Raw genomic sequence first — 22524 nt, 5'->3', positions numbered from 1 at the left:
ATGGGGGGAGCTTTGACCGAAGAATCTCTGATGCCAAAGTTAAAATTTGAAAGAGAATGTGTTTGGGAATTTTTGGTAGAGAATGATTAGCATTTTAGTGGGAGAATATAGCTATTTATAGGGGAGTGACCGACCCTATTCGGAGAATAGGGGTTGGCCACATATGGTCAAATTATGAGTAAAATTGCAAGATATTATGTGAAATAATATCTTCCAATTAATCTTGGCACTTAATCCTAAATTGAATAGGAAAATTGGGAGTTACCTTTTGAGTGAGAATTTGATGAGAAGTGATGAGAGAGATTTGAATAAATACCATTTTGATCACCTTTGACTCTTCCTTGATTGAGCCGTTATTGGCGATTGCATGCGCGTGGGAATCCCGGTGTGCTTCGAGAGTAATTTTGTCATTTTCACCCAAAAGTATACGTGTCACCTCCATAATTTTCTTGATTGGTTTTTGCTCCACACAGTTGATCAGTTTTTGCCTGCTCCCATTGCTGCTGAAGCTATCCAGTACTCTGTGTAAGTATTTGCATCTAAACACAATATCAAACCACTTACATGAGGATCGTAGCTCGCGTGAATAAGAGTATTTACCACTATAGCCGAGTTCTTGTATTTCGTTCCCCCTCCCCAAATATTGCTCGCATATAAAAAATAAAATAAAATCATCCAATCCCGTCGAATAACAAAACAAGCATCAAAAGAACACCACATTTCACTCCCCTAACTTGTAATTTGGTTGGTGCAGGGACCTTTATGCAGAGTGCATAATCCTCATCTTAAGGCGATAAAGTTACAAACCGGCTACAATATTTACAATAAGTCATTTTACCAATCAAATCTTCATGTTTTTTACTTTTTTCTATTTCGGATTACCGTTAACCTTGTTCGGTTGATTAATCAAATCACTAGAGAATGTTTATTATACATCAAGTGTTTAAAAGTTTGATTGTATTCACTTTTCTTTCCCCAGTAATCTACTTCAATCCTGAAGGGATTTGTAGTTCAGCTGCAGCATTCTCTCTTGCATCATAGGTCCCGAGTTTGATTCTCCTCTTCTGGTTTGAAGTTCACCATTCTAATTTACAATGGTGTTTTATTATCAATTTAGATATGAGAGGAAATGTCGACTTGCTTTATAAAAATGCGTCTCGACTGGTTACATCAATTATTTAGGGGATTAGCATATTTGAAAACAAACATACACAAATAAAGCAATAAAAATCCAATATATAATGACCATAAAAAGATTATAGGCATCTTCACCGTTATCAATTGATTTTGTATCAGAAGTTCACTTTCTAACATCGTTGAGGCAACAAGTAGTGTTGCAAACATCAATCCCTCAATGACATTATTTGGCCTTAATAACACTTTGTCATAAACCTTCGATAAATTACTATATGTAAATAGAATTAGATATGATCGAGATATATCTCTGTTGATACTCAAATTTTTCTCGTCTAAGAGGACATAAAAAATCAACCCTTCTCTGGTATAGTTGGTGGTCCACAACCTCTTAAAATGATGTAAAAACAACTAAAACCTCCAAATTTATGGTCATTTCCATGTGTTGAACTCTCTAGTGATAGATAATAGATAGTACTAAACCATAAACACAAAATAACATGTACCAAATCATGGATAGTAATGCCAAAGTAATGGGATTATATTATTATATGACAGAGATTGATGTTGAGTAGTTAGTTGAGATTGCCCAAATAATCCAATCTGAAATTGTATTATCCACTGAGATCCACCTATTTTGTACGTGGTATGATAGATTGAAATTCTCTTTATGTTTGACTTAATCAGTTCTTCCTTTTTATTATTTAAATAACTGCAACGGTTGGGAAAGGAGGGGTTCAGAGTCCAAACACATGATCTCAAAGGGGGGCGGAAAATTTAATTAAGGCATTTAAAAAAATTTATTCTCTTTTTTGTTTTGCGACAAATTAAGATAGTTTTACTACTTTATCTACGTTTGATGCAGGTCTTGATCCGTTGCTTTTTCTCAAGAAATGCTAGGAAAATCACATTTTTGTATGATTTGATGTGGTTAGTGATGTTTACCTATCACATCAATTATGAATTTATCTCATTAAATATTAGTTGTATGCATCACATGCCACATAAGATGGTACACTAGTGTGGTACAGATACGTGGTCTCACTAAAAAAAATTAGATAAAGAAAGGGGAAGGGTGTGGAGCCAAAAATAATTCTAAAAATCATGGAGCTAACACGAGAATTATTTCCCAAGAAAGACAAAATTGCCCCTTCTAAATGAGCAGGTAGCAGCCTCATTCACCACGCACAGCTGAGGTAGAGCAGGCAGAGATCAACGACTGCCCAAGGCACCCTTGCCCGTATGAAAAGTCAAAGGTATTTATGATAGAATTATCCCTTATTCTTATCATAAATACATTCCAAATCAAGGAAGACCTCTTTCAAGTAAGTTATCCTAATCCCATTTAGGATATTTACCTAATTATTCTAAGATATTTATTTACACAATCCCATTTATTTAGGATATTTACCTAATTATTCTAAGATATTTATTTACACAAATTGACACACTCCGACCCGGAATGTCTACTAGGATTTCGAATTGAGCTGTGCTGGCCGACACCTGGAAGGTGATGAAGCCATAAAGTGTACTGATATGGAAAATGTAAATAAATTTAAATCTAAAAGTACCTAAAGACAAGAGTGCGTTGTGAGCGGGAATGAACCTATTTCACATACGACATCAGAGCATAAGTAAAATATAATAGTGTGGGTAAGCAACCAAATACTGTACTATCCTAGAGCGCACCAAACCAGCTACTAGAAATGTTTCGACGTTCACATTCCCACAACAATAAGACCCTGTAGTGAAACAGGAGAAATATACGTAGAGACAAACACATATGGCGAAAAGCATTATTCGTGACTAATCACTAGAGTTGCTTTCCAAATCGAAACGTATAAGATCTGCAAATTTAAATTAGAGAAATCACATCTCTGACGACATTTTTCGAATGACAATTGCAGTTCCGAGCCACACTTGAAAATTAATGTCACAACCACCAAGCTCAAAACCTATGTTCATACCTTCACCAATATCATGTTGAATTACTACTCAATCCTCAAAGCGGCTTGGAATTCTTTTTGGTAAATCTGGTAAACTCGCAAGAGGATTATACTCCAATGGTTCTTGCTAGCATCGATATGAAACTGAAGCACACATTTTTCGAGTCGACCTATCGTGAATTCCTCACTGATTGAGCGAGAAACTATGTTGAGAAGGCTAAAAGAATACTTAAGAATTTGAGGGTCAAAACAAGTCTATGAAATCTAGAGTACAAGATATCTGGATTGAATATACAATTTCGATGTTTGAACACATGTAAATATTTAACTTAATCGTGCGCTAGCAACGAAAAGGTTGGAATATAACTCAACTTGAACAATAGTTTAAGGAGGGTTGACGGATGGAAACTTAGATTTTTCCTTGACTCAAAATTCACAATAGTTGTTACAACAATAGCTCTAGGAATAAAAAATCACCAATGGTGACAATTTGCTCGATAGAATGTTGATTGGGTGGTTTAAGGACTGATGGTCTAAACTGAAAGTTTCGACGTCTAAGTGGTCCTCCTGGACAGTCTATCAACATCAGAAATGATATGGGGAACAGACAAGTGACCCAAAAGCAACTAAATACCTTTAATACTAGGAGATGAAACTGAGGGTACGAACAGAGCTGATGCGGACTAAAACATCAAAGAGTCAGAAAATTTAAAAAATAATGAATTATGCCAAAAGACTAAACAATTATGTGGTTGTCTTAGGCCAAAAGTAGAAAGATCAAATTTAAGAATGAGCTAACAAGGTTTCTTGATGATAACAAAGTAACATCACAAAAGTATTAGAGCTATCAGGGACCAAAAGTGATTTTCCCAAGATGTTTTTTCGTCGAGTGCTACCACTTTAGCACCACCATCACATGAGACATTTCTAGAGTCTTAGCAAAAGTAGACTTCGTAGGAATTCTAATATGTGGTATTCTAACAGATATTGCCAAGGAATCAAAACTATTTCGGATATCCAATCTCGAAAGGTTTAACACTGATGGCTGGAGGATAAGGATATAATTGGTTGGTAAAGTCTCCAATGATACACAATTACCAATACCTTAGCCTTACTTTAGGCCATCAACTTGCCTCAAATCTACATCTTTCCTAGGCAGGGAATTTCTTCGCTTTAAGTCTAAAGGTATTTGCCAAAGTGCACTTCTAAGACGTCGACAAGTCAACAAAACTACCTAAAACTTAGGAAAAGCTAACACATTTTTTTGTATTCAACGAGGTGGCAAGATTCGACATTTAGGTTCAAGAACCAAGAATGCTTTCATCACACCTGTGATGAATGCAATACTGCCCAACTTATGCTCTGATACCAAACTGACACACCCCGACCCAGAATGTCCATTAGGACTCCGAATCGAGTTATGCTGGCCGACACCTGAAAGGTGATGAAGCCATAAAGTGTAGTGATTTGGAAAATGTGAATAAATTTAAACCTAAAAGTACCTAAAGACAAGAGTGCGTTGTGAGGGGGAATGAACCTATTTCACACGCGAACGGTTTGAAGATGCAGAAAAGTGGGGGCAGAGATATTAGATCGCTTTAAAGCGCGAGCTCAGACTCCAACCTCTTGATTTTCTCAGCAGAGGAATATGCTTCAACTGCCATATTCTTTGCTATTTCCTTGGCAGCCTTGATATTCTCTTGATCAAGGAACATAAACTTGGCTGCCAGAATCGCTGTTTTCTGCACTATAGCAAGCAGGGCAGTCATTTTATATTGGGTTGTATGCTTCGAAAAGGAACTTGGGCAAACAACCCTTCTAATGCCATCAACAAGCTTGGCACACACATCCATGTTTTCAAGCATATCTGGTTTCAAGAGCGCACGAATCTCAATAACCTCCCCATAAACAGGTTTGGTAGGTTTCTCACAACTGACCACGCGAGTAGTCTTATCTTTCTCAGCAAGCGAATCAGTCTCAAAAGCAAGGGGAGTGGGTCTTGGCACCACTTTAGCAGTAAAATCCTCCTTATCGCTCTTCATAATAGTTAGCCTCTCCAAATATGAACCGAATTTAGCCCCTAACGAACGTCTTGTCATAAATTTTGGTACTGGGGGCACGATAGAACCTCTACGTTGAGCAATTCTATTAGCAATCATACTAGCCACCTTTGGCATGACAGGTGTTACCAGCTCAAATTTAGCAACTTCATCTTTTTTCCCCTTGGAATAAGTCAAGTCAATCACAAGCCTATCGGCAGTAGGCAGACCCTCACGAGCAACGGAGGAAGTCTTCGGCTTTTTCTCAAACGACATTCCTAAGCAGGTGAGGAAGACTTCTTATTTCCACCTTTGTTCACAGCAAGCTCCACGATAATAATCGGACGAGTTAATGCCTCCGCCTTGATCTGCTTTATCTTCTTTCTTGGGGGCAGCCCACATTTCTCTCAGCAAATAGGACTAAGCAACCAATGCCATTCACGGTACTCAGCAAGGATACCTAAAGCAACGTATAACTTCTTCATATCTGGAGAAGTCTTGGGAGTTGAGCCAAATTCCGAATCTACATAAGTAGAGGAGGACAATCAACAAATCATATAGTAGCTCAGCAAAAATACAAAGCAGCCTAAAGGCTAAGCAGTCTACTTACCAGTGATCAAAATTGTTGCAATGTGTAGCTCGAGGGAAGAATCAGACTCCTGCTCTCAACTTATCTCTAAAGTCTCCTTGGCCTAGTCATGATCTTCTCTGCTCGAATTATTAAAGAACTTATGGTGGGATTGCAGCTGCCCAACTCCATCAATGTGGCCTATGTCAAAGAAATACCAAAATTCATTGATGGTCAGATCCAAGTCAAAGAATTGGCTTAGATTGAGGAATTCCACCATCACACATACAGTATTTGGAAAACATTGAGCGGGGGCACACTTCATAGAGCAAAGCACTTTTTGGAAGAAACACAACATTAGAAAAGTAAATCCTAACACAAAGTAGTAGGGGTGAAACTTAATGGACCTCCGAACCTCGTTACATGGCTTACGGCTGCTACCTTTCTTGACACGCTTCACATGCACCCTGATGGAAAGGCATGCCTATACACCTCAAGGAAATCTTTGAACGAGTCATCGAAGCCAATTTTGAAGTGAGCAACCTTGAAGTAGCCCGCCTTACTCAAACACTCGCCTTGGCGATACAACGACTACACACCAGCGTCATTCTTATGGCTTGAAGAAGACATACTCGAAGAAATTCTACAAAGAAATAAGGAGGAATCATTAGACGGATGCAAAATTTTAAAATAATAAAAAAAAAAACATCGAGAGCCTAACCCGCACTAACTCTCATTCCTCTCTCTTGGCCTAACACCCTCTCGGCCCAAAGGCCTCACGGCCTGCTTCCCTCTCTTTCTTTCTTTCTCCGCATACGGGTCCAAGCCCAAAAAGGAAGGAGAAACACACCTCCTTGGTATGGTCCTGCGCCCTAGAGCCTTATCAGCTTAGCCTAAGCCGAGCCGTACCTAGCCCAGCCATCCGCCGCTTCACCAAGCTACCCATAGCAGCAACCATGCCGCGGTTTTCCAGCCATTTTTCACACATCCTCGACCCCCGTCGAGCCAAATTTCAACCCCCGAGGCTCCTAAAAGTTACGAAGACAAGGACATTTAATTTTTTCTTATCTTGGTGCGACATGAAGACGAAGAAAGCAACGAAATATGGTCCTTTGCACGGGAAAGTGTAGAAGATAGCTAGGGGAGGGGGAACAAATGTCCTCTAGCTTTCTCTCTTGTAGGGTAGAATAAATTGCTCTCTGAAGTTGATTTAATTATCTACTTAAGTTAGACTTAAATAGACTTCAGAAGTGATTTATTTCTTTTTCCTAGAAGGATCTAATTTCCAATTAATGTGGGAATCCGCATCAAAATAGGAAACAATCTTATGTTTCCTAAAGCAAGGGAAGATCTTTATACTTGCTGCCTTTTTCTGTGAGCAACCTAACAGGTGTGGGGGCATTTGTAGAGCAAAAAATACTCAAGAAAATTATGGAGGTGGCACATGTACTTTTAGGTAAAAAAGAACATTCATATATATATATATATATATATATATATATCTGAAGTAATACATTAAGTTTGAAAGTAAAATTGTAAAGGATGCCATCTTCAAAGAACCTACGAATCTCAGAGAGGCGATGAAGGGGAAGCTCTTTGATGTCAGTGTAATGGTTATATGCAGGATCATCGACGCAGACTGCAATGATCTAATCATCTTTCTATGCCTGATTAAAAGTATGAATCAATAAAAGTCAGCGAAGAAAATAAAATCAGAAAGTAGTGGTAGAGTTTCAATTTGCTAAGGAGCTATGGAGGCGTACTTGGTCAATCATAGGCATTAGTCCAATATCTTTGGCTTGTAGAAAACAGCCTGGATGAACATGTTCCTGTTTAACTTCACCGATTTGGATAAATATTTATGGATCAACTTGCTAATATGAAATTATGAATAAACTAATTGGCTAATGAGACATAATAGAAACTTGTTACTCAATGCTCAAGGTACATGTAGCACTTTGGTTATATTATGCTGTCTTTTTGCCTTTTTGGCAATCTATTCTAATTTCCATTACCCCTTGATGTAATTTAGCAGATGATATTTTGCAGAATAGATGGATATATATGAAGCAAACAAGTACCTGCATGAGAACCAACACATCCAGGGGATCATTGTCTTCACATAATGTGCGAGAGATGAAACCGTAGTTGTAAGGATAGACCACTGATGGATACAAAATCCGATCAACTTGAAAAATAGCTCAAACAGTAAGAACGATCTTAACATATAAATAGATAAGTATATAACTACTGGTATTTAAAAGTTTACTAACGCAGTACCAAAAGATGTGGGTGATAAGTTTAGTAACTCTATCACACCTCTCACTTCACTCACTTTGAAACTGGACCAACAGAAAGAAAAGAAGCAACTAAGCTTTGAGAAAATACTCTGAAATATTGGAAGAGTTTGCAACTCTTATGGTTGGAATGGGATATGTGGAACATACGTACATGTATCTCTATTATAGAGATTTTACAAGACAACATAAAACATAGCATTGAATGCTATCAAAGTAAAAGTCAAGTACAACTGTTGTTTGAAAAACAAGGCAGCTACAGAAACTTAAAAAACATGCTAGCTAAAAAGATAGTTGTGCAGCCAACAATTTCAACTATTGGCATTTATTCCTATTCCTATTGGCATTGATTTTGCTTTCAACTTCCAACACACCCCTTCAAAATCAAAATGCCTTCATGCCTAGCGTTTCACACAGCAACTTGAATGGTTTAACTGGCAGTGGCTTTGTGAAGATGCCAGCTACTTGTTCCTTGGTGTGACAATAGACAAGCTCAATTGTTTTTTGCTTCACAAGGTCCCTCAGAAAATGGAACTTGGTATCAATGTGCTTGCTCATTCCCTGTTGAACATGATTATTTGCAAGCTTGATTGCTGATTTGTTATCCACATGTATCATATAATATATTTCACTTATGGATGACATAAAGATTTCGATAGATTTCTTAACCAAATTGCCTCACACACTGTTAAAACTGCAACAATGTACTCAGCTTCACACGACGACAAAGCAACAATTGATTGCTTTTTTGAAGCCTATTAGAAAGCTATTAATCCTAAAAAAACACATAGCCATTTGTGCTTTCCCTTCATCTTGGTCACCTCCCCATTCACTATCTGAATAACCAAATCATTTTGCATCTCCACCAAAGTTATAAAACATAACATAGTTTAGACTACATATTATGTACCTTAAACTTCTCTAAGCAACCAACCAATGAGACTCTCTTGGTGTTTCCATGTACTGACTCACGAGTCCAACACCATAAACTATATTTGATCTTGTGATTGTAAGGTACCTCAGGCTTTCAACGAGACTTTTGTACACAGTTGAGTTTACAAACTCACCTTCTCCTTCCTTGGACAACTTAAATCCAGTTTCTACTGGAGTGTTGATATGATTGCACCTGTCCATATTGAACTTCTCCAATATGTCTCTTATGTACTTCTATTAAGAGATGTATGTACCATCACTTTCATGCTTCACCTCTACGCCAAGAAAGTATCACATTAATCCATTGTCAGTCATCTCAAATTCATTGAACATGGATTGCTTGAACTCACAGAACATTGCTTCATTGTTTCCTGTAAACAACAAGTCATCTACATAGAGGCAAAGAATTAAGAACTCCCTTTTTGCACCATTATTCATGTAAACTGAATGCTCATATATGGACATTTCTGAAATCCATTTTGATGAAGGTAGTTATCAATCTTTGAGTTCCAAGCTTGTTGTGCTTGCTTGAGGCCAAACAAAGCTTTCAACTGACAACTTTAAGGAGTCACCAAGACTCACAAATCCATAGGCCCCATCTTTGAGTTCGGCAAAGAACTCCTTCTTTCCACACATGTGGTCGCTTGCACCAGAATCCAAATACCAAACATCTTGTTAGCTACTGGAATCATGGTGTCTAGTAAGACCGTAAGTTCCTCACCAGCATTTGCACTTGATTCTGCCATGTTGACATGCTCACCATTTTTATATGAACATTCATTGGCATAATATCCATATTCCTTGCAGTTGTGACACTGGATATGCACCTTTCCTCGAGCAGTTCTCCACTCTTGAGATTGACCTCGGTTGTTCGTATAGCCTTGACTACTATTCTCGACTACTTGTAATTGTGAACCAAATATAAAGGAACGACAAGAAGCTTGATGATGTTCGTGTCATGGAGAAAATCCTTCGGTCCCTCACATCCAATTTTGAGCATGTGACAACACATTCAAAAGAATGCAAGCCCCACAACATTACAGCAAGCTTTAGAGTCAAATTTGAATATTGACAAACCAAATGGAGATCCGACTTCCAACAAAAACATAGGGAGAGATGTACCAATTTCAAGATCATGCCAAGGATGTGCAACAACTGATTTCCTTGAAAGAGAAGAAAGAATCCTCTCATTTAATTTAGGAGCTTTTTTGTGTCGTTTTATGGCGGCTTTAGCTTCTTCACGGTGATCTTCAGAAGCCATCTACTTAACCATAGGCAGAAAACATGCATTCAGTCTTAAAACATGCAAACAGCTAAGATGTAACGACAAATGTTGGGCATATCCCCCTATGCGGGCCCTCATAATTTATGCATTTCGGTACAATACTCCAGTTTATAATCTTCAATATAGCTTCCCTTAATCAGCGACTCGTTGAGATAAGAAAAGGTTTTAAACAATGATCGAACTTTGAAAGTTTAAAGAGTCAGAAAGTGACTCAACATTGTATATCAAGCTAACACCCTTTCTCACGAACAAACTTATCAACAAAAAAATCGGAATTGAGGATTGGAGTTATCAACCCGAAGACAAGATCATGATTTACAAGATTAGGTCGAAGCATACGCACCTTAAGGACGTTTGGGGGTTGAGATAGAAACTAGAAAGAAAGAAGATGAATAAGAAATAAGTGCAAGAATTTTGCCTTTGGATGATATTCATATTTTATAGTAGGTTAATCGGGAGGGGAAAGGAGAAAGATAGACAGAGAAAGGCTGGGATTGGTCAAAACTTTGAGGCAGTGCCACGTGTTAGCCTCTAAGAGGAGTTAGCAGCAGACTCCATCTGTAACGTTTAACCCTGGAAGTTGGATTTATAACATTCTAGCTTATAATTTTCTCAGACTCATGGTGATGAAGCCTCTATTGTTGCTGGTTTTAGCCGATATGTTGAGCAATATTTTGGATGAAATTTGGGTGCATGAACAGGAGGATTAACAATTTAAATTGCATCGTTGGACAATCCACAAATGTATCCTAAATTAATTAGCATGTCCAAATTCATTGCATCTAAGACTCAGAAGGCTATCTTAATCAACCTCCACGTGATGTTACTAATTGAATTCTATTGTGATGTGATTGTCACACTCAAAAATTTCTCTGCTGTGGAGGAAGATACACAGTTTACCATAACCTATGTCAAGTATTTTGAATTGCACAAATTTTTTCACCATGTGGGGTTTTAACAATTATAATTTGCATCAGATTCAAAAACTACTCATCATGGAAAGAGAGTTTATAACATGAGGGTTACTATATTTTTTCAACTCTCGATCAAACAATGAGAGTTTCGTTTGATGCACTTAGGCAGGCAGGCTGGCAGGCAGGCAGGCAGGTTTGATATATAAGAGATGCAAGTTTTGATCTCTTTGAATTCCCTTCTGATCAGCTGGTGTACAACACATAGAAGCAGCAAAGAAATACATGTAAAACCTCTATGGAAAGTGAAATGAACTGCAAATTTTGTTGAGCTCCAGTCACATTTTTTTTACCAATTATAACAAATTCAAGGCACATATTTCGAATCAGGAGACATTGAAATCATCTGAAGCAGGCTTGAGTTCGAAAATGTTTCCTCTAGTCCAGGCCCTCTCTTGCTCCCTCCATCACTGCTGTCCCTTCTAATATGTACTAATTCGCGCGCAACATCATACATTCCCAGCTTCCCATCTCCACCAAACAACAGGCACCTCATGGCAAGGTCTGCAACCACCTCTATCTGCTCACGCCTGTGCGAAGGTTGCTCATGATAGTAGAGAAGTGGATCCACAATCTCTTCCACCTTCCCACTCCTTATCTTTTGCAGGGCTACTGCCGGCAAGTCCAAGCAATTTGAGCCTGCAATCATCTCAAATAGCATGACACCAAAAGCGTAAACATCATTGCGCTGAAAATGCGAACCTTCGTGATTGTGTGACTGAGAACTATCTCCAGGACTGGAATTCAGTAACCCAAATCCGGCAACTTTGCTAGAAAAGTTAGCGTCAATGAAGATGTAGGCAGATTTGAGATCACAGTGGAAAATGGGAGGAGAAATTTCGTATTGCAAAAAGGCAAGAACACTTGCTGTTTCAGCAGCAATGCTCAGCCTCTTGTACCAGTCAAGAGCAACATTTTGTCCTCCGTTTTGATGCAAATGATCCTCGAGGGTACCATTCGCTGGATGTTCATATACCAGCAGTGGAGTATAGGCCAAGTCAATGCAGCACCCAATAAATCGCGCGATATTTCGGTGCAAAACAGAAGATAAAACCTCGACTTGTGATAGGACTTGAATTAGGTCTTTTTCATTCTCACAATCTACCTTGTGCACCGCAATATGCGATCCATCACCAAGAACCCCAGCAAAGATTGTGCCATTGTTTCCATCTGCAAGTTTCTGACACACCTCATACCCTTTGGTAGCTTCCTCTAGCTCATGGTATGTGAATAACCGCGTCCTACTAGCTTTTCGGAATGACATGGTGCTGTGAAAATGGACTTTCCGAGCAGGATCAAATGTTCTGGGTTTAGCAGGCCGCTTTAATATATACAAAAGTGAAATCAAGGAGGCTATGATGAAAGCTGGAGCTAGAATTCCTGCAGTTCAACATGTCATGAAATTATTCCATAACAATGAATAGGAAGCTTTAATGGAGAGATTGGTTTATTTTGTTTATTCTTTCATCACTTACCGGCTAAAATTGCAAGTTTTCGGCCACCATGCTTTATCTTTAAGCAATCATTGCCATATGCTTCCTTTCTGTCCTTGATGCATGCTGCCAAAGGCATGTCACATATATAAGTAATGCCATTGTTATACTAGTGTTGACCTTATAATTTTCAGCAACACAAACAATGTGAAAGAATAAAAGGGCTTTTGACATAGAAGCCTCTGATAACATTACACTGTACAAAAAACATTTCATGTCTAATACTTCATAAAAGAAATAAAAAAAACCGTAGCGACATTTCAACGGAAGTCGGGCACTGAAGGAATTTTGAACCTAAGAATAAGTGAGAACATGACAAGTTTTCAGTCGAAGAATTGTTTTCTTCAATTGAACAATCTGACATAGTTGTCAAGAGTGTTTTTCTAATTTACTAAAAAAATGTACAATTTTCTTCAAAGGCATGCAATGGATTAAAGAACATCAAACCGCTGTATCTTTATGAAGGGACATGTTAGAATAGCAATAGACCACATAAAGTAAAAAAATGAATAAACCTGCAGAAAGAAGAAAATGAATTCTTTTTTCCAATAGTTTAGAGTTGCCTTGAAAACGGAATTGATTATCAGACGAACCCTCAAAATACACTAATATTGACTCGACGATCTCTGAAGTACGTACTCGGTAATTCAATCTTAGAGGCAATTAATACTCAAAATGTGATTTTTAAAGTGAAAAATGTACAAAATAATTTCAATATACTCACATTTCAAGCATCCTGCACCAGCTGCAAAGCCATCACCAAGAAACCCATCTGGACACATGCATCTCACCCCTCCTTCAACTACTGTTGCATTAGTAATATAAGCACTGCTATCACAAACTCCCTTGGATGAGTTCTTTGACACTGCCCATTCCAATTTTACCCCTCTCTTCCCCAAGTTAGACCCTCTTTGTACAACCCAACTGGAAAAGCCCCTGCATCCAAACTTGGCAAAAACTGAAAACTTGTCACCAAGATGCCACACGCTATGATCAGAGAGAGGGTAGCAGCAAGCAGGAGAGCTGTTCTCATTGCCATCACAACCAGGCAAGTCATTTGTTTCACAATCTGTCTTGCACAAAGAAGAGTCCTCACAATCATATAAGCCAACCACATTTTCAACCGCGACTCCGAAATAGTCATTTCCCAAGAAATCGAAGGAGTTCAAGTCGTTGTACTGGCGGCACGAAGAGGAGCCCGGAAAGTCCACTAGTAGGCCATCAGAGAAGAATTCTAGCACCCGGTAGCTTTCGGAACCAATGTTGAGGAAAAGGGTTGTTGAGTTTTGGCAAGAGAGGTGGAAAGCATCAGAAACTGAACTGCAAGACTTGTTCAAGTGAAATGGGAAGGGTAGTTGAAGTTGTCCGCATTTTTCATTGCAAAGCTGGTTGGGAGGCAAAGTGGGTTGTTCTAGTTTTTGTTGTTGGCCATGGAGGGAATGAGAAAATGGTAAGGAATTAAGGAGTCCAAGGAGAAGAAGGGAAGGTAGAAATAGAGGTAACATTGCCAGTACTGAAACTGCTGATAACTGCAGAGAATATTTGGAAAGAAGTGTATACTAAAGGAAGAAGAAAGAGTGCAGGTTTGATGAGACTGCCTAGCAAGTACTTAGTATTTTTGTTGCCTATGCTTATATGCTAGTGGTAAATAGAATACTGAGAGAGAATTTTGTTATTTTTTTTATTTTTTATTTTTTATTTTTTATTTTTGGGAGCAAGTGAAAGAGAGTTTTAGTAGTGTAATATGATTCATACATGGGTTCCATACAAAGTGAAGTTCATGAAATGCCATGTCAAATAGGAGAAATGTTTGTGTGAGGATACTATTTTATCCGTGACACTGTTATATGGTATAACTGTCTAATTGAACAATTGTATTCGTTTATATTTAACAATAATCATCATGCCATTCAACATTGTCATCTTTATAGTTTATACAAAATCAGTTGGTTTAACAGCATACGGTCTTTATATTAATTAGTTTAGTTGGAGAGTATCTTAAATTTGACTCACATGAATGCAAAAATGATATTTACATGTCTGTGGTGTGTTCAACATTAAGTTGTGGCTTATTATGTTTTGTTGTAGGTGAGTTCACGATCCATGGTGATTAACATCTTTGCAACTCTCCTATCATTTCTCTAAACATTGTCCTCTTTAGCATTTCAATTAAAGAATACGGCTGAAAACATGACTGTTTTTAACTAATTAATGTCACCTAACACTGTCACTTACCAAGTGCTTCAATTTCCTCTCCCTATATGCTCCAATGATCGTCAATCATCATCATACCACGAGAACTGAGTATACTATGAACTGGTATTCTAGAACCACACAATAAGATTTTCTCGTATGGAGGTGGGGCCACGATGGTGTAGAGCTGGGTGACTAGCAAGGTGGGGAATGTACTTGGATGTTGAAAGAGGGTTGCTTGGGAGTTTGCAAAAGAGGGGAGGATTTATGGTCTGTGGAATGGCCTACATTTCGTACCGTATATTCATATGGAATGCCGTGCATGCTGTGGGCGTGGCCCAAGTGTGAGCTTTTCGATTCACGTATATATTATTTATTTTGCATGGGCTTCGAGATTTGGTATTTATAATGGAATAACGTACGATTAAGTTATGAAGTTTGAGAACTACGGAATGTTAGATCTACGCAAATATTATAAGTTTATAACACACGAAATTATGTTATATTTGCTCTTAAAAAGATGGTTAATGCATTCTGGTTTTAACTTTTCAACTATTTTTCTTATCCTATAATATTTAATGAGAATCGGAATCATCTGTTTTTTAGGAAACATTTTATGAAATAACTCTACAAAAGAATTTAATCAAATAAAAAATCGTTTAATCATTTTATTAATGTTGTCAAAATTTCATTGTTTTAATTGAAAGAACATAGTTCGTCTATTTATTGAATAATAGTTTTAAATAACTTATTCGAATTTGGTTTATTTTTAGCAAAACTGATATTGGAAGGAGTCATCTAAAAATAAACGTATTAAGTCATCATACCATATTACAAAACAAATAAGTACAACAAAAATATTACTAACAATCCTCGATATATAGTCTGCTGCTGGACTATGCAACCAAGTGGTTCTCTATCCCCGACGCCACGCTTGGTGGGGTTTTCATACCCGCGTTTGTTGCAACAAGGCTGTGATATTTGTAATATATTTTACAGTTGAGTTGAGTTCACTCTCCCCCTAATTTCAAATTTTGGTCAAATGAAATGAAAATTTTAATTTAGATTTTCGGGTTTAGCAATCTTGGTAATGTTACCGTGTGAGTTGTGACCTAACTCTATGTGTTGGGATGCCAAATTTGGCCTGGGTTGCGTGGCTCAATCTTACATGTTCCCAGCTCAGATATGTTTAGGGTTTAGCAAATAATCAGAGTTTTGGGGGCTGCTGAAATTAGTACTTGTAATTGGAGTCTTGAGGCTTTTTTGAGACATGTACATGCAGACAAGTTCGATAACTCTTTAGGGCTGGTTTGGTATTGCTATGCTTTGAAAAAAAGCTGCTTCAGCTGTGCTGTGAGAATAAGCAGCTGTGAAATAAAGCAGCAGAGTGTTTGGTAAACTTTTTGTAAAAGTGCTTTTGAAAAAAAAAAAAAAAGCAATATTATAGTGTTTGGTAAACTTTTTGTAAAAGTGCTTTTGAAAAAAAAAAAACAATATTATAGTGTTTGGTAAACTTTTATGTAAAACAGATGTGAAAAAAAGCCAGTTTTTCAAAGCTGGGTTTTGCAGCTTCTTGTTTTTGACTTTTTTTCACTCAAAACTGTGAAAAAAAGCTGAAGCTGAATGTTTACCAAACACAAAAATAGCTCCCAGCTTTTTTTTATACCAGCTTTTTTCAGAATCACCTCAGTACCAAACTAGGCCTTAGTTTGTTTCTTTAAGAGAAATTCTTGAGTATAGTTGCCCTATATGACAACATACTTATAAAATAGAGGAATTGTGTAAGTATAACATATTTTGTAATTGTTTATAGCATAAGGACAACCCTCTCTGAGAAGAGAAATTCTTGAGTAGAGGACAACACACTCATAAACTAGGAGAATTGCGTTAAGTCCAACATATTTTGTAATTGTTTATGGCATAAGGACAACCCTATCTGAGGCTCTCTCTTGATCGTTTGCCCTTAAACTTTGCAGGAAGAGAAAACAATATGTGAATACCTAGACAAAACTTGTATACTAAACAATAATGAGATCTTTATCACCAAAATTCATGCTTAATACAGCCAGGCCATGAAGCTTATCAATGCTAATGCAGCTTCTGTGTCTTTCTTGGTCTACTAAAATCCTTTTGGGCCGGGGTGGGTGTTGTGCTGCGTGATGAAGGTTGATCATATTTGGGCTGCTGAACATGTCAAATTTCTGGCCGCTCGAGAAAAAGGATGGCAGTTGGGGCAAAGTTGGGTTTCACAATTGTAATATGAGGAGGAGAGCAATCTGCGTGCTATTTGTAGTGAAGGACTGTACTTCCTCTGTGTGATGAATGTTTGACAATCTAATTGTATTTAATTGATATTTAAGCCTATGTTTGGTCTACTAGTGTTCATCTTTATTTGTAAGTGAGAGGTTTTAGAATCAATTCTCACCAAAGGCAATTTTGAATCACATTATTACTAGTTCATTGTAAGACTAAGTCCACCCTCATTTCCCTTAGCATAAATAATATCGTTTGTTGCAAAGGAAAAAAAAGAAAAAAAAAACCGAGGCTAAATAAGGAAGAAACAAAACGTGCTGGAGCACGTTCATCTTCTACAATTTGGGTTCGGGTTTGTATAAGGATTTGATTTTAGGATATTAACCCCAATATATGATTTCTTTTTTTTTTCAAAGGCCTATAAACGAAGGGCAAGTTTGAAGTTTTGTGAATGTTTAATCATAAGGCTTTTTGCCTTAATAGGATCGTTTGGAATTACTTTTAAAATAGTTGAAAGTTTTTTTTGTGAAAATATTTTTGAAACTAAGCTTTATTAGAAATGCAAGTGAATCCTGAAAAAAACACTTGAAGTGCTTCTTACAAAAACCACACAACTAGTGTTTTTTCTAGAAAGCACATAGCTGGTGCTTCTTGGAAAAAAAAAAAAAAAAAAAACACTGTAAGTGCTTTGGGAACACAAAAAAAAAATTTCTAAAAACATTTTCAGTCATTTTAAAAATATTTCCGAACGAGCCCATACATAAATAAACAACTGCTTAAAACAAATGAAATTAATTTATTATACAATGATATTCTTTTATAGGCATTAAACCAAATTTCAACAAAAAAAACAAAAAAACAAGGCTTATTTTTAGCTACGCTGACACACCCCGACCGAGATCAGGGAGTGCTGGCCGTCACACGAAGGTGACGTAGCCATGTGCGGGTGCGGAAGCTATTAAGATAGTAATATAAAAGTACGAATAATTAAAAACTAGCATACAAAGTACTAAAACAAGTGCTAGCGTATGTGAGACACAATTTCAGAGCAAGTCTACAGTAGTCAAAAAGGAAAGATGCGACATATATACACCCGAAGGTGACCCTACAATGGTGAGTGTCTGTCAGAAATACCGGGACGCCCTCTGGGAAAAACCACCGAACCTGCTAGACCACTAGAACCTGGAGGGGCGCAAAAACAAAAGCGTGAGTGGGCAAAAACAAGGCTCTTTGAAAACTCTTTAGCAAAATACATTCTAACCCCTCGCCGTAAAACCTGTATACTTCCCAGAAAATGAACATATATACGTATGTATAGATATGCCAATCATGCTCCAAAATATGCCATTCATGCTCGAGAATATGCCACATCAGAATCTCATAATCAAATGTAAATGCTCAAGCGTAAATCACATCAATAACATATAATCTGGCAGCCGGGAGTCACCTAACGTGACCTGTACGGCTGCATATAGAGCTCCATTCTCAACTCAATAACTGAATCTGCACACGAGTCGGAACCACCTAACGTGGTCTGTACGACAAGACTGGGTGTATCATATATACGCTCTAGTGCTACGATCACGTGAAGACTGTGCGAATAATCGCGGGTCACCTACGAGTCGGAACCACCTAATGTGGTCTGTACGACAAGCCTATGCACCTAACTTGGATCCAAGCTGAGCGTGTGGTGCGGGTGAACATCACGTGAAGGATTATGCCCTGGCCCCGGGCGGGAGCACTAACACCAGGGTGCAGATTATGAGCTCTCTAAGCATCTCAAGCTATTATTGAATACAAACATGAATACCACTTACCTGGCACTTACCTGTGCGTCCACAGCACCAAATACACATATATAAATGTATGCCGCTACTAATGCATGTGATGATGCATAAGCGATAATAATAAAGTGCATGGCATAAATCAATTAACTCTTTTTAATCTATTTCTGGGAATTTAAATGTATATAGGTATATACGGAAAACAAAAGCCCACTCACTGATAAGTGGAAGGGTCGTAGCCCCCCTGCCTCGAGTGTGTACGCTCGTCCTCGGAATACGAATCACCTATACGCGAAAAAGCTACGAAAACGTTAATTTAAAAGCACTTAACCAACTTCTCGTAATAACTTCTCAGACATTGCTCAAAATGGACAATTGAATATACCAACGTGCTCTACACAACCTCAGGATCACACCCATATTTTTAAAATAATTTTTTGGACCCCGCACGCGCCCCCACGCGCCGTCCAAGGTACGGACCTACGCGCCCCCCACGCGCGGCCACGTGCCATGCACACTGACGGCGTCAACTGACGCCGTCAGGAATATTCCGTTAAACTGACGGAATATTCTGTTAAACTTAACTGACGCCGTCACTGCCGTTAGGAATATTCCGTTAAAACTTAACGGAATATTCTCCTTTCTTCTCCGGTGAGACTCCGGCGCCGGAAAACTGGGAAAATTTCAAACTTAGTTTTCTCCTTCGTTTTTCAACCATTTTTCACGATCTTTATACCAAAATGAAGCTTAGGACTAGTAGAATCACGTTAGACTACTTTTAAGGCCTAAAAATTAAGGAATTATACCTGCAACAACGATCCAAGTTCGGTCAACTTTGAACAGGACGATCCCGACGTCCAAACTCGTCCAATGAAACACTCCCAAGCTCCTGGGAACCTCACAAACACAACTATAAACTTAAAAAGTCCAAAAACCTGCTAGATTAGGTTTGCATGAACAGTGTTCAAAACGGATTACTTCGAATTTACGTGAAAACGGCTACATCCTTACCTGAAAATGGTACCACTGGACTCCTCTCAGCCCCACGAGCACGAGGGTGGTCTTGGTTTCTTGATTTGTGAAGGTTTGAGTATGTTTGTGTGTGGTCCGTATGTTGAAGAAGGAAGAAGAAGAACTCGGGGAGAGAGAGAGAGAGAGAGAGGGAGAGAGACAGAGAAACAAAGAGTGAGGGAATCCCGGGAGAGAAAGAGAGGGTATGAGTGTGTGTGGTCCTACAACACCACACAACACAAAACTACACGTAAAGTAACGAACTAGGGGGTAAAATCGTAAATTCATACGTACGTTTCGTTAGTTTCGAGACGGGATGTTACATACGCCCTCTGTAACTCGACTTTAATCTTACTTTGCTTCGTGTAATTCAAAAGTCAACACTTTGCTCGCTGAAACTCATATTTCGCTCCACTTTGTCTCTTGGAACTCGAAATGGAGTTTCAGGAAGTAAAGTGATGACTTTTGAGTTATAGAGGCAAAGTGAGATTAAAATAGAGTTACAGGGGACGTAGCTAAAAATAAACCAAAAAACAACTAAAAGTAAAGGTTGATGCTATATACACTAAATTGGTGCACAAAAATTAGCCCCAAATGATGTGGCACACTCTATACCACATAAATTTTAACTACAATTATTAATCAAATTTCAACTTGAGTCAAAATACAAATTTGATTGGTGACAAATCATTTATTACACATTTTTAGTGCACAAATTTGGTGTGGTAAAGGAGCCTAAATGTATATATTGTTTATTATTTCCCCAATAAATGAGTAAATAAATATAATACATCAGAATTCAGGTTCTTGGGTCTGGTTTAGGACGGAAAGGCCTCAACCAACCCAACCCAAAAACATTGGATTGAGTTCGACTGGGTTCTAGAGGTTTTGACCTAATTCTACTAGTGAATTTGGGTGGAAGTTGTGTGGATTTACGGTTGTGCCAACTCAACTTGCACTCAATCGTATTGCTATGTGAAAAAGTCATGTAATAACGTGTGATTGATTTAAGACGCAAATTCATTTGGACATGAATCCAACAAAAATAGTCACTAATGATTTGCAATTTGTTCTATTTTCTTCTTCTCATAAAATAAGTATTTTGATTACAATGTATAATCATCCGGTTGTAATCTATGTACCATTAGAACTATGGAGCTTTAACAAAAAGGGCTTCCTCAAACTTTTTCTTAACCAAACACCACATAATAATTTTATTTAATAAAACGGCTTAAATTTTAATGAAATAAACTTAAACTTTAGTGGAAATGACAAAATTTTACAATAATAAGAGAAAAACAAAAACAAAAGAGAGAAGAGATATGTGTGAGGAAGGGTGGAAGAGAGAGGAAAGTGGGCGGACATGCGATTCACCCATTATCATCACATCTCTCTTCATCCATTACCATCATCTCTCTCCTTTTTCACTCATCAATATCATCTCTTCCTTGTTTTACCTGTCACCATTTTCTCTCTCCCCTTTTAACTACAACCATCATCTCTGTCTCATCTTTCACTTATCACTATCATCTATCTTATCTCCCCCTCATGTCCCTCCTTCCTCGACTCCCTTTTGTTTTTTATTTTTTGTTATATCAACAATTATTAATAAAAAGCACTTACTAAAATTTTATTAATAAGCAATATTGCTCTTAAAAATAATATATTTCCATGAAAACTATTGACAATTCAAGCCGTTAGTCAGCTTTTTTAGTCTTTTTAATTTTTTAAATTTCTTTAGAAATGGTACTACTATTTCTAGAAGCGGTGACACCATTTCTAGAAACGGTGACACAATTTCTAGAAACAGTGACACTATTTCTATTATTTCTAAAAACAGTGATACTATTTCTAGAAACAGTGTGAATATCTTTAGATACAACGTTCACTATTTCTAAAAACGTTCACTATTTATAAAAACAATGACCACTACTTCTAGACTCTTTTAAGTTGTAAAGGGAAACACTTAAAAAAAAAAAAAGTGAAGGCACCTATTCGACTTAACCAAACACGTTTACCGCTTTGAATTAAAAAAAAAAAATTAAAAAAACGAAAATCATATACAGTTACAAAAAGAAAAAGAAAAAGAAAAAAATCAATATATGACATTCATCCTAATCTTTAAGGATGATGTCAACAAAAGTTATATACAATTACAAAAAGTACAAGGAAAATTATATATAATTACAAAAAAGAACAAAAACAGTGGTCCCAAGTATAAAGAAACAAAAACAGCGGTCCTAAGGTTTTGTTAGGAATATAAAAACAGTGGTCTCAATTCACAAAACATGGTTGACGTTTATGCACGCATCCTAATTTGTTTATTTTTTTTCTTTATCGTTTGTCTTTATCATTAAATAAAATTAATAGATTATTTTTTTCTTTTGTTTGTTAAGACTTAAAGTTTTGAACCTCTTTGTCATTAGTTTTTCGTTAGAACTATGCTCGTTAATTTTCAACAATCCTCTTTTCTGGGGTTTTTTCATTTAGTTGTATTAATGCATTGCCCTACTGCCAAAACAAAAGAGTGTCCAGATTCATTTCCACTTCAAATCATGCCCAACATTCAATATTCAATACTACTATGTTTGGGACACTACACAAACCAAACTTGAAG

General features: G+C 37.4%; 1 protein-coding gene and 1 pseudogene across 1 annotated transcript; both read right to left on the bottom strand.

The window, feature by feature from the left end:
• Positions 1-5526: 5526 nt before the first annotated feature.
• Positions 5527-10178, bottom strand: LOC148695882 (soluble inorganic pyrophosphatase 1-like; annotated as a pseudogene).
• A 1154-nt stretch (positions 10179-11332) lies between these two features.
• Positions 11333-14273, bottom strand: LOC137733413 (probably inactive receptor-like protein kinase At2g46850). Its single transcript, XM_068472564.2, has 3 exons — positions 13391-14273; positions 12649-12732; positions 11333-12553 (listed from the first exon to the last, which is right to left on the bottom strand). Exons 1-3 carry the CDS (start codon positions 14169-14171, stop codon positions 11481-11483), a joined length of 1938 nt encoding a protein of 645 aa, XP_068328665.2. The 5' UTR covers positions 14172-14273; the 3' UTR covers positions 11333-11480.
• Positions 14274-22524: the final 8251 nt, after the last annotated feature.

Source organism: Pyrus communis, chromosome 7 (assembly GCF_041283825.1).
Source record: "Pyrus communis isolate YQ-2024b chromosome 7, ASM4128382v1, whole genome shotgun sequence".
NCBI lineage: Eukaryota > Viridiplantae > Streptophyta > Magnoliopsida > Rosales > Rosaceae > Pyrus > Pyrus communis.
This window is presented reverse-complemented; position numbering and strand designations above follow the sequence as displayed.

Coding starts and splice junctions, on each gene's coding strand:
- LOC137733413 (XM_068472564.2), bottom strand. CDS start 14,171: ATGTTACCTCTATTTCTACCTTCCCTTCTTCTCCTTGGACTCCTTAAT. Junction 12,733..13,390: donor TGGTGCAGGATGCTTGAAAT/GTGAGTATATTG, acceptor TGCCTTTGGCAG/CATGCATCAAGGACAGAAAG. Junction 12,554..12,648: donor AAAACTTGCAATTTTAGCCG/GTAAGTGATGAA, acceptor GTTGAACTGCAG/GAATTCTAGCTCCAGCTTTC.